The 12,966-nt window shown below is 40.9% G+C and overlaps 1 protein-coding gene across 1 annotated transcript in view; it reads left to right on the forward strand.

Annotated features, from left to right (window-relative positions):
* LOC134338281 (ephrin type-A receptor 7-like) overlaps positions 1-12,966 on the forward strand; it is a 795,126-nt gene that overhangs the window by 617,752 nt on the left and 164,408 nt on the right. Inside the window, exon 6 of the mRNA XM_063034005.1 lies at positions 8,110-8,234. Coding sequence (XP_062890075.1) covers positions 8,110-8,234 — 125 coding nt within the window. The remainder of the gene's footprint in view (positions 1-8,109; positions 8,235-12,966) is intronic.

Consider the following 12,966-nt stretch of genomic DNA (forward strand, 5'->3'; position numbering starts at 1 on the left):
GGCTAGGACATGGACACGAAAACTGGGAACACGGAACAGGACTGGACAAGAGAGCTAGGAGCCAGGGCTCGGACTCCGAGCCAGAGACCGGACAAGGACCCAGAACCTTGACTTGGCTGGCAGGCAGGAAGAGGCTGGAGTCTTCAGGCTTGAGGCGAGGCCGGAGACCAGAGACTTGAGGTGAGGCTTGAGACTACAGGCTTGAGGCGAGGCTCGAAGTTTGGGGTCTTGAAGCTCCTCCTGGGCAGGGCGCGGTACTCCACCTGACGGAGGCAAGGGACAGGAAGGGACAGAACCAACCGTAAGTAACAGCAAGACGGCCTGGCTTACCCGATGGAGGCAAGGGACAGGAAGGGACAGAACCAACTGTAGGTAACAGCAAGACACTCTGGCTTACCCGACTGAGGCAAGGGACAGGAAGGGACAGAACAAACCTCAGGGTGCTTCTTTCAGTTAGTTGTGACCAAGGGTCTCGGCCCGAAACGTCGACTGTACCCCTTTCTAAAGATGATGCCTGGCCTGCTGCGTTCACCAGCAACTTTGATGTGGGACAGGAAGGGAGCTAGGTACAGAGTGGCTCCAGGACAAGACTTCAGGCAAGACGAGGCGAGAGTTACCACCAAGACAAGGCAAGGCTTCAGGCAATGCAAGGTGAGACAAGAATTTCAGGCGAAGCGAGAGTTACTGGCAAGACAAGGCAAGGCTTCAGGTGAGGAAACAGAAGGCAGAGGAAGGGATACAAGGAATAAGGACAAAAACAATCCAGCAGCCACGCCCTGGTCTCTGAAGATACTTATGCAGCCAGCCCCAACGAGCATCAGCTGCCTCAATTAGTGCTCAACAAGAACAGAAACAGGGTAGACAGGAAAACCTGGAGCAAAGGTCGATGGACCGGACCGTGAACCGGAATGCAGACCTCACGGACCGGACCATGACACTTCTAGAGTGTTAAACTTTGTTAACGGTCATACTTAGTGTACTTTCTCATGGGGCCTGATATGCATATTTTGTCTTTGAAATATTGCCACTAGCTCTGCATTTTGGAGAGTGTTTGCTAATGTATATCATTGACTGAGGATTTCCTTTAGTTTTGACAATTAACGTTCAATAGGACAATATGGTGTTTCATATAGACCCGGAGCTGTGTGTGATTTGTCTTTTATAAATTGTAGAGAATTATAACTGTGCATGTAAACAAAGGATCTATTGATGTGCATAATTCACCCTATGAGAGCTTATCAAGTTGGTGCTTCTCTATGTCACAGTGGAAAGCTGTAAATAAATCTGTTGATGAATATCTACAAAAGAACATACTCCAGTGAAAGAATGGTAAGCAGGTGGAGCAGGCTTTCGATGGAAATGGTGGACACAGATTCATTCAAATGCAAATTTAATTCATAAAATGATACTTTGTATTACATGGTGTGGGTAATTGGTGACACGAGATGTTGCAAATGTATGGGAAAAATAAGTGACTTTGGACCTATGCTACCCAAAGCCGTTGGCCCACTGGGATTTTCCTTGGATTTTTCCTCGACTAATTGATAGAGATTGATTGTCGTGCTTAGTCAACAGCTTTATTAGATGGACTTTGATCTTCATTCACTGAGTTACTCTGCATTCTAAAAACCAACTGGCAATTATAGCATTAAAAAGCTATAAATTCTACCAGTCAGCCACATTAAGTAGTGCATTTATGGAATAGGTTTATGTATTTTAAATACCATTGATACTTTTAAGTTTCCATTAAGCTGAATTGTAGGTTATTTTGTCTTTTCCCTGTGTAGTGGTATTTTTTTATTAACTGAAACAGCCTTTCACTCAGGGTGACATTTAGTTCAATGCTCTTTCAATAAAATGTTAAACTTAGAACTTTACTTCCCTCTGAGGTAAATATAAAATATCCATGTAGCATTACTTAGCAGTTCTGTCTAACGACCAGCAATTGATTTGTCTTTCAACTGAAATTAATAAAAGATTAGCTTATCGAGTTATGAGCCAAATCTTAAGTTTGTCTCAGATTTACAACATTTCAGCAGGTACTATAAATCAGATTTTCATTGGGTGCATTATAAATTGTGATGGTGTAAGATTGTGGAAGTTTTCCAAATTTAGTTGTTGTTCCTGCTGTTCTGGAGTATTAGCCTTGTTCATGCTCAAGTACAGCATTAACCATTCACTTCTAACTGAAGCAAGAGTGTGTGCAACTGCAGGAAACGGGAATCTATCCAGTCCAAGAATTGCCATGTTATTGTGGATACAAGGTCAGTAATTGCATACCCCAGACAAGGTCAGTAATTGCATACCCCAGATCGGAACAAAACTCATCATTACAATTTTTAAACAATTTAATAACCTTTTTCTTTCCACCTAATGACTATAAAGTTTTTAATGTTCCAACAAAGATTTTGATTCACATTGAAATCGGTAACCTTGATGATGGTAGTAATGAGTGAGACATGCCCTCTTCTCATTATTCCCATCAGAGAGGAGGTAGAAGAACCTGAAGACGGACAGATAGACACACACACACACAAAACATTTTAGCAACAGCTTCTTCATCAGATTTCTGAATGGTGAATGAACCCATGAGCATTTTCTCACCATTTTGATCACTTATATATTTCTTATCAGAAGTTACGGTATAGTTTATAGAAACATAGAAACATAGAAAATAGGTGCAGGAGTAGGCCATTCGGCCCTTCGAGCCTGCACCGCCATCTATTATGATCATGGCTGATCATCCAACTCAGAACCCCGCCCCAGCCTTCCCTCCATACCCCCTGACCCCCGTAGCCACAAGGGCCATATCTAACTCCCTCTTAAACATAGCCAATGAACTGGCCTCAACAGTTTCCTGTGGCAGAGAATTCCACAGATTCACCACTCTCTGTGTGAAGAAGTTTTTCCTAATCTTGGTCCTAAAAGGCTTCCCCTCTATCCTCAAACTATGTTTTTATGTATTGCATTGTACTGCTGCTGTAAAACAACTAATTTCGTGACATACATCAGTGATAATAAATTCGATTCAGATTCTGATAGTTCTATTGCAGTCGAGAGGCTTCTAGATCTATACCAGAAGATTTGAAAGAAGTTGGTTTTTCATTTCTTTTCTCACACTGGCCTTCAATTTCCAACTATTTGTTGGAAATTATGTGAGAGTATACAACATAAGATATGTGTAATTTTTTAGTTGTTTCAGAAAAGAAGTTGTATTTGCACTGTACAAGCAAGAGAAAATCTGCTGATGCTGGAAATCCGAGTAACGCACACAAAATGCTGGAGGAACTCAGCAGGCCAGGCTGCATCTATGGAAGCGGAGTTCAGTTGGCGATTCTCCCCACCTCCTAATTCTGACTCATCTTTTCTTTCCTCCAGTCCTGATGAAGGGTCTGGGCCCAAAACATCGACTGTACTTTCTTCTACAAATGCTGCCTGGCCTGCTGCGTTCCTCCAGGATTTTGTGCGTGTATTTGCAGTTTACAGGGAATGGGGGAATGGTGTGAAAAGCAAAAATAAAATCAGCGAGTGCCAGTGGGAAGAAACATCTTGTTAACGTGAGAGGTCAGAGGACAATGGCCTGACTGGTCCAGGCTCACAGCAAGTAACTCAAAATGGCTGCATGTTACAACGGTGGCTCGCAGAAGAACATCTTTAGTTGCACAATACATCAAAACTTTAAGTGACCACGAACATACACTCAGTGGCCACTTAACTCGGTGCAGTAGGTGTCTAATAAAGTGGCCACTGATTGTGCATGCACAATCGCAATGAAAAATTCAGTGGCAGCAGCATCACAGGCACATGGCATCATATAAGCAGAACTCACAATAAAAACATAAATTAATTATAAAATATTTTAAAATATTTTACTAAAGAAGAACACAATTACAAGATCACAAATAGAACAAAAAATAGTCCACTTGATTGAGGGATCAAGGTAGCCATAGTGTTGCTATGCTGAAGTCTTAATTTGGTCCGTGCCATTTGGTTCAAGAACAGATTGGTTGATGGGAAGAAGCTGTTCTCGAGCCATGGGAAGAAGCTGTTCTCGAGCCTGGTGTTGGGGGACTTAAGGCTTTTGTACCTACAAGATACTGCAAGATAGCATGGTGTAGATGATGGTGATGAAAGTTGCCTTCCTGAGGTAGCATCTCCTGTAGGTAAAACTGATGCTGGGGAGGCATGTGCAGGAGATGCATCGGATTACGAGGATAGACCCGCTAAAAGAGTAGTAAAAGACAAGGAAAGTTTATTAGCTATGTCTTGTTTGGCTTTACTGATACCTCTGAGTCTGGAAATTGTAGGCTTAAGGACCCCTTCAGCTATTCTTGTCCTGTACTGATTTCTACAGCATAATTGATGCTGACCTGCAGATAGAAACAAACCTGCACATCACACAAACCAATCTTCCATCCTTGGACTCACCTTATAGAGCACGCTGTCGGAACAGTGCTGCCAGGATAATCAAGGACACGACCCACCCAGCCAACACACTTTTCGTCCCTCTTCCCTCCGGGAGAAGGCTCAGGAGCTTGAAGACTCGTACGGCCAGATTTGGGAGCAGCTTCTTTCCAACTGTGATAAGACTGCTGAACGGATCCTGACCCGGATCTGGGCCGTACCCTCCAAATATCCGAACCTGCCTCTCAGTTTTTTTTGCACTACCTTACTTTCCCTTCTCTATTTTCTATTTATGATTTATAATTTAAATTTTTAACATTTACTATTGATTTGTAATCCAGGGAGCGCGAAGCGCAGAATCAAATATCGCTGTGATGATTGTACGCTCTAGTATCAATTGTTTGGCAACAATAAAGTAAGGTAATGAATATTAAAATGTGACCTTATTTATCACCTCAATGGATACAAAAACATAGGGATCTCATTGTCAAATTACTTGCTGCGTTTTGTACATTTTGACATGACAGCAGTTCAGAAATATTTCATTAGTTTTAATGTGTTCATTGGTATGCTGAAAAGGCCATTAAAATGCCATATTTGTGGAAGGCATTTTCAAAAATTCTTCCTAATAAATCCATTTTAATTTACTATAATTGTAACAGTGCCAGATAGGATAAATCAAACCAAATAGTTTAATGATTCATGTAAATCTTGAGATATTTATTTTATTATGATTTTATTTGCTTTTTTGAAAAGAATTACCAGCAATTTATGTAATTTTGATGGCAACCAGCTCCCCTGAATAGCACTTTGGTGCCCAGGTTCTACGTTTCTACTTATAAAATCATTTATTTGATTACAACAGCTTTTAAAAGGTTATTCCTCTATTTAGTAAAGGATGCATTTCTGGAAAATGTGTTTTGAGGGCTAGATAATATGCATTTTAGGCATTTAGCACAGTATATTCTCGTTGGTAGAGACTGGTGTGTTATCTGTTATAGCCAAAGGTAGATTTGTAAACTCAGGACTCATGCCCAAAATGTCAATTCGATTGCAGCAAAAAAATGCATGAAGAGAATGTTTATGATTCTGGATTTCCCATCTTTATTTCTCTCTTAAGTGTTACTATGTAATTTCTGAGACTGGAGCAGAAATTAACCAGCTGTGAGTCACCCTGAGCACCCAGTGTAATTGCCTTCATAAAATGCAATATAAGATCATTCTAGATCATTGACCTGTCTCCCAATGGACCCCTGACCCTACCGACCTTCAGCAGTCAACAGGCAAACCCATCATAGTTTCGTTCGGAGTGGCAGATATCAAGACGGCTAGTGGGTTAAATAGACTCCCATTTAGAACACAGTGATCACATCCTTGAGTTATCCGAGTTGATTAATTATTTGTTTAAATCTGATCAGAAGCAGAATCAGTTCTAATATCACTGACATATGTCATGAAATTCGTTGTTTTGCAGCAGAAATGTGATGCATAAAAATACTAGGAATTACATTAAGTATAAAAATGTTTACTTAAATACATAGTGGAAAAGAGAACAACAGAGTGAGGTAACACACACAAAATGCCGGAGGAACTCAGCAGATCAGGCAGCATCTATGACAATGAATAGATGGTGAACGTTTTGGGCCGAGACGATCAATTATCTATTTGTTTCCATAGATGCTGCCTGACCTACTGAGCATTTCCGGCATTTTCTGTGTGATATTCTGGATTTCTAGCATCAGCAGGCTTTCTCATGTTTAAAATGGTAAGGTAGTGTTTTTGGGTTGGTTCTTTTACCGTTCATAAGTCTGATGGCAGAGGTCACTGTTCTCCAGTCATCACTCACAACCATTTGCAAGCAACACGCTTACATAAGAGGCATTGATCAGCTTTCTGTATGTATGGTGCGGTTGACTAAATTACTAATATTTGCCACAGAGCTCATGGGAAGAACCGGTGATACAGCTGGCGAGTTCAAACCTGACTTCCGAGGCTGTGTGGCATATGCACACAGTCATTGCCATTTTCATGAGTGTTTTGGTTACAACCCACATAGGTGTAAGATTCTGAGAGGCATAGAGAGAGTGGACGCCTAGCGCCTTTTTTTAAACCCCCAGGGTGGCAATGGCCAATACCAGAAGACACCCACTTAAGGTGAATGGAGGAAAGTTTAGGGAGATGTCAGAGGTGTTTTTTTTTTAACACGAGGGAGTAATGGGTTCCTGGAATGCAATGGAGGTGGTGGTGGTAGAGGCTGATACAACAGGGACTTTTAAAAGACTCTTAGATAGGCACATTGATATAAGAAAAAAATGGAAGGTTATGGGCTGTGTAGAAGGGAAGGGTTAGATTGACTGTGAAGCAGGTTGATATAGGTTAGCACAACATTGTGTTCTGAAGGGTTGGAAATGTGCTGTACGGTTCTATATTCCTTGTTGCTAGTTTAATAGGCCATTGTAAATTGCCCTGAGTGTCTGAGTGTGTAATCTGAGGGGAGTTGATGGAAATGTAGGATTTTTTTTAAATAGAGATTTTTATGTTACTAATGTGTTTGCTTGTCACTGTGGGCTTGTTGGGGGTGGAGAGACTCTCAAAAGGCCTGTATCTGCACCGTGCGACATTACGCCTCTATAAACACACAAGATTCTTGTTTCTAATTATCGTCCATTGACCTTCTCAGGAATTAATGTCAAGAGAAGGTCACTAATGGTCAGGCAGCGTGCTGATGGCTGTTGTCTGGGCCACTTGCGGTGCAGAGAGAGCTTCACAGTTCATGTGACTTACTGAAAACATCAAAGGCAGCAAAACAAAGTGGGGTATCTCACAGTGAAAGGAACCAATACACAGGTGCTCAAACTACTCCTGCGTTCTATATTTCCCACCTGCCTTTCTTCTAATAGGTCAAAGGTTATGGAGTTCCAGAGGCCACAAATGTAACAGCAATGAGTAACAGGTTATTGGAAGTTTAATATGATAAATATTTTGTCCTTATGCATGATGTGCTTACAGCAAGTAGGTAGGTATAAAACATGAATATTAATAGTTCACCAGCTTGTGAATGTCCTCCAGAAATTATTGTGTATCCCAGCAATGTGCAAAGTAGACAGAGAAAATTGTTTTCTATCTGTTAATTATTTGATCACAAAAGAATCTTGCTTTACATTTAGAGTACTGCAGCTAGGATTTATTTATCAAAGTATGAGATTTCATCCTCTTAAAGTATTTGGAAATGCAACGAAAGCAAATTTTGTTATAGATAATTATTAACATCTTTAATTTAATATCAGAGAATGTATACAATATACAGTCTGAAATTCTTACTCTTCTCAGATATTCACAAAACAGAAGAAAAACCATAAAAAATGAATGACAGGAAAATGTTAAAACCCCAAAACACACCCTCCTCCCCTCTCCTATGCACAAGCATCAGCAAAGCATCAAGCCACTCCCTCCCACTCAGCAAAAGCATCAGCCCCCCCACCACTCGGCATGCAGGCAATAGCCCATGATCTAGAATCTGTCAAAAACCACTGCTCACCCAACAAGTCACAGGCTCTGTCTCTCACTCACAAGGGAGAGAGAGGAATCAATCCTGCCACAGCAAGAGGGGACACCAACAGCTCACTGTCTTAAAGGCTTTCTAACCTCTATATCCTCATGTCTCATGTTGCTAATTTTTTTTTATTTGTCTCCTCCTATTCCCAGGGAACTTACATGTGGCTGATATCAGGGCAGAGCACATCGAACAGAAGAGTATCACCTTGGCGTGGCAGGAATCAGACTACCCCAGCAGCAACGGCACGGAGTACGAGATCAAGTTTTACGAAAAGGTGCTCTATGATGAGCTAGGTAGAATGATACATGTCTGAAAGTAGGACTTTTTTTAATAAGTATGAAACCAGTTTACTTTGGGCGAGAGAGGAAAGAGGAGAATTACTTTGCTATCAAAAAAATTCTGCCCCATCAAAGGATTTCTTTGAATCTTAAAAAATAATTCATTAAACAGAATGTGGTCACTGACAAATTCAGCATTGGCATTGAGGGACTGAATGACGGTGACATATAAGGGATTGCTTGCTTGTTATAAGCCCCGATGAAATCTCATCTCCATCATATAAAAGTCAAAGTGGTTCTTTCATAAATGATTTCATAATTTTGCCACACAACAGCAAGGAAAGATTGAACAATAAATGTTTTCCCTTCATATCCAAAATATGAATGGAAAAATGTCCTTCACCCACCCAGCATACTCCATTCTGTAGAATGTGTACCCACTGTCAGAATAAGAAATGGACACTGTAACAACCTGACATATTGCTAACTGTTGCAATATAATCTGCAGCTAAACCTCATAGTGGGTAATTTGACATGGAACATTTGGAGTTGTTGAGCTGCAAGAAAAATACTAAAAAAAAATAATACTACACCCTAATCCAGTTTTCTCCCTCAGATTCTCTCCTGTCCTTGTTTAACTGGAAGGAGTTAATAAGTGTTGATGATACTTTGAACCGCAGCTTGAAAAACTTGGGTCATTCACGACAGAAGCCATCACAGGTTCATCCACGACAGTGAAACCGAGGAAGAGGTTGATAGCAAATAATGAATTCAGTGATGTGTGGTAAATCATGTGTAAGCCACCTCTTTGTATTGAAAAATCCCAGCATCTAGTTTCTGTTCTGGAGTGATATCAGATTAAATCTTCTTTCCTCGCCTACTTAAACTAATGTATATAATCCAAGAAAGAAATTGCAAATTATCTCTTTGTGTGAAGGGTTTAACATGTAATTATTTTACTCATGACTGCCTTCGAAAACCTATTCGAAAGATAACCGTTTTGACCAATTCAAATGAACTGACGGTGTCTGCATTGTAACAAGGAATAGAGAGCAACTTAATACTTAGTGCAAACATCAATTCCTATGAATAGGATTACTGGGTACCAGGTTTATGCATGCTAAATGATGCATTTTCTCCGAAAAGCTAACTGTTATTGTAATTCAAAGGTCTTACCACGTGATTCTACACCCTAATCCAGCTTTCTCCCTCAGATTCTCTCCTGTTCTTGTTTAACTGGAAGGAGTTAATAAGTGTTAATGATACTTTGAACCAGCCAAGTCATTGGGTGTATTTAAGGCAGATATTGATAAGTATCTGAGTAGCCAGGGCATCAAAGGTTGTGGTGAGAAGGCGGGGGAGTGGGACTAAATGGGAGAATGGATCAGCTCATGATAAAATGGCGGAGCAGACTCAATGGGCCGAATGGCCGACTTCTGCTCCTTTGTCTTATGGTGTTATGATTCTTAAAGTTTGCAATTTTCATTGTAGATCCTTCGTGCAGTAACAAATGGAAATGCACAGTGAGGTCCAGGGATATCAAAAGCATATAGACACTACTAACATAACTTGCAGATGCTCCAGGCAGTCTGTGGGCAAATCATGCAAAGCAGGTTTTCAGAAAACCTGTGAACCCATTTCTGCTTGGCTTATTCAGACATGCATGTTGACAGCACTGTTATTACCAAATCAAAAGTGGTGACAAAGCGCCACATAGGAGGGACAGTGAAAATCTGATTGAATGGTGCCACAATAACTACAACTCAGTGTCAGCAGCACCGAAAAGCTGATTATTCACTGCAGAAAGAAGAAGCTGGAGATCCATGAGCCAGTACTGGATAGGGGATCTAAGGTGGAGAGAGTCAGTAACTTTACATTCCTTAGTGTTATCATATCAGAAGATCTATCCTGGGGCCATCACACAAGTGCCATCACAAAGAAGGCATGACAGTGCATTTACTCTCTTAAAAGTTTGTACAGGATCGACATGTCGTCTAAAACTTTGACAAACTTCTGCAGATGTGCAGTGGAGAGCATCCTGACTGGTTGCAGCACAGCCTAGTATGGAAACACCAATGGCCAAGACTGGAAAAGTCGACAAAAAGTGGTGGATCCCAGGCAAAGACCTCCCCACCATTGAGCACACCTACAAAGAGCACTGCTACAAGAAAGAAGCATTCATAATCGAGAACCACCACCATTCAAGACACTGCTGCCATCGGGAAGAAGGTACAAGAGCCTTAGGTCCCACACCAACAAATTCAGGAACAGGCCCTTCTACCTTCAGGCTCCTGAACCATTGTGGATAACTTCAATCATCACAACACTGCAGAATTCCACATCCTATAGACTCACTTTCAAGGACTCTGCAACTCACGTTGTCAGTATTTTATATTTATTTATTTATGTATTTAAGCAGTTTGTCTTCCTTCATGCATTGGTTGTTTGTCTTTCTTTGTGAGTAGTTCTTCATCAATTCTGTTGTGTCTTATTGTGAATGCCTGCAAGAAAATGAATCCAAGGTTGTATATAGTGACATATACTTACTTTGATAATAAGATGAGTGATATTTGAACTTTGAACTTTGAAGTTGTTGTGTTTATCTTGCCGCCTCTGCCATCTTATCCTCTCATAGCAGTTTTGTCTAATAATTCCCCACTGCTGATTTCCATCTTCCAATGCCCGTTCACTCTGCGACTACTGACCCTCCATCCCTTTGATAGAAAATTTCCACCTGTGACTGCACGACCTTGACATATCCAAGCAAACACACTCTTCTTCAATGTTTGAGCTGAAGTTCTCCTGCTGTGGTAACTCTAGTCAAGTGTCACAAAGCAGGACAACTTCCCTTTTAAAAATGTTTTTTTTAAAGAAACTGAGCAAGTGCTGCAATAAAATATCAAAGTAAATACAGTGAGTGATGTAACATGTTATCTAAAATTACCAAAGATTTGAGATAAAGCCCAGCAAACAATTGATAATAGTGTGATTGGTGTATTCATTGTCTTAACTTGTAATTGTAACATATGGCATATATTTTAATAATTCTCACTCTAACTCTGCAGAGATGATTAACTGTGCTGACTACTCTCCTGCAAGCTTTTCTTTAATTTTAAATATCCGTCACTGTTTTATATGAGATTATTTTGGACAGGACTCACACTGCAATCAGATGTAGTACAGTTTTGCCTATAGCTTCAGACAATTTGCCCAAGTGTATTCTTTACTTTAAAATCCACAATCGCACCCATGGCATTTTGATTGACTTGAGTTTTGAATGTAGAATTTTCATCCTGTTTCCCAACTATCTGAAAATGAACTGTCCAATCTAAAAATGATGTCCTGTTATTAGCACAACAAAGGTGCTTTTGATCGAAGAAAGATTTGATATTATCAGCATTAATAAGGCTGCTTATGGGTCTTACTCAAGTGATGTCAACAGAATCAGACTCACTGGGTCCATCTCATTATTTAAGCATGGCTTGAAACTTTTTTTTAATAGGTGCAGGAGTAGGCCATTCGGCCCTTCGAGCCTGCACCGTCATTTATTATGATCATGGCTGATCATCCAACTCAGAACCCCGCCCCAGCCTTCCCTCCATACCCCCTGACCCCCGTAGCCACAAGGGCCATATCTAACTCCCTCTTAAATATAGCCAATGAACTGGCCTCAACAGTTTCCTGTGGCAGAGAATTCCACAGATTCACAACTCTCTGTGTGAAGAAGTTTTTCCTAATCTCAGTCCTAAAAGGCTTCCCCTCTATCCTCAAACTGTGACCCCTCGTTCTGGACTTCCCCAACATCGGGAACCATCTTCCTGCATCTAGCCTGTCCAATCCCTTTAGGATCTTATACGTTTCAATCAGATCTCCCCTCAATCTTCTAAATTCCAACGAGTACAAGCCCAGTTCATCCAGTCTTTCTTCATATGAAAGTCCTGCCATCCCAGGAATCAATCTGGTGAACCTTCTTTGTACTCCCTCTACGGCAAAGATGTCTTTCCTCAGATTAGGGGACCAAAACTGCACACAATACTCCAGGTGTGGTCTCACCAAGGCCTTGTACAACTGCAGTAGTACCTCCCTGCTCCTGTACTCGAATCCTCTCGCTATAAATGCCAGCACACCACAGTAGGAGCCCAGAAGATAAATATGTGTTTGTACTGACAGATTCCCCAGGATTTCTTTTCTGCTTACAGTCTGTTTGAAAAAAAATAAACAGCGTTGACACTGGTCTCCCCGCAGCATGGGATAAGAATTTCAGTCAATTTTGGTTCACTATGAGGTGTGCATTCCTGCTGTAAGCATGTGACTACGCTGTTAACTTCCACTCTGTCCTCTGATCCCTGACAGCCAACACTCACCCTGACCCCTCTCTTCTTCAGCCTGATCTCTGATACACTAGCACAGGGCAGCCTGGGACTTCACGCCCGCCAGAATCTTCGAAGCGACAAGCCAAAATGCAAGATACGCATGAACCAATTAAAGAGCATTCTAGGTGCTTAGGCTGGAATATTTGGCAGGTGCTGTTTAGTTCACCTAAACAATATTAGTACACTTTGACTTCATTAAAAGCATATATGTTGCTACTAAAATCATGAATAAATCCTACAAAAAATTTATCTGGTCTTTGTTTCATAACAAGATAACAGAATTACATATAGCAGGTGGACAATATTGTGAACATCAGTGAGATGGGTTATTGTGGTCTCTGAGGCTCATGCCAGG

Source organism: Mobula hypostoma, chromosome 26 (assembly GCF_963921235.1).
Source record: "Mobula hypostoma chromosome 26, sMobHyp1.1, whole genome shotgun sequence".
Taxonomy (NCBI): Eukaryota; Metazoa; Chordata; class Chondrichthyes; order Myliobatiformes; family Myliobatidae; genus Mobula; species Mobula hypostoma.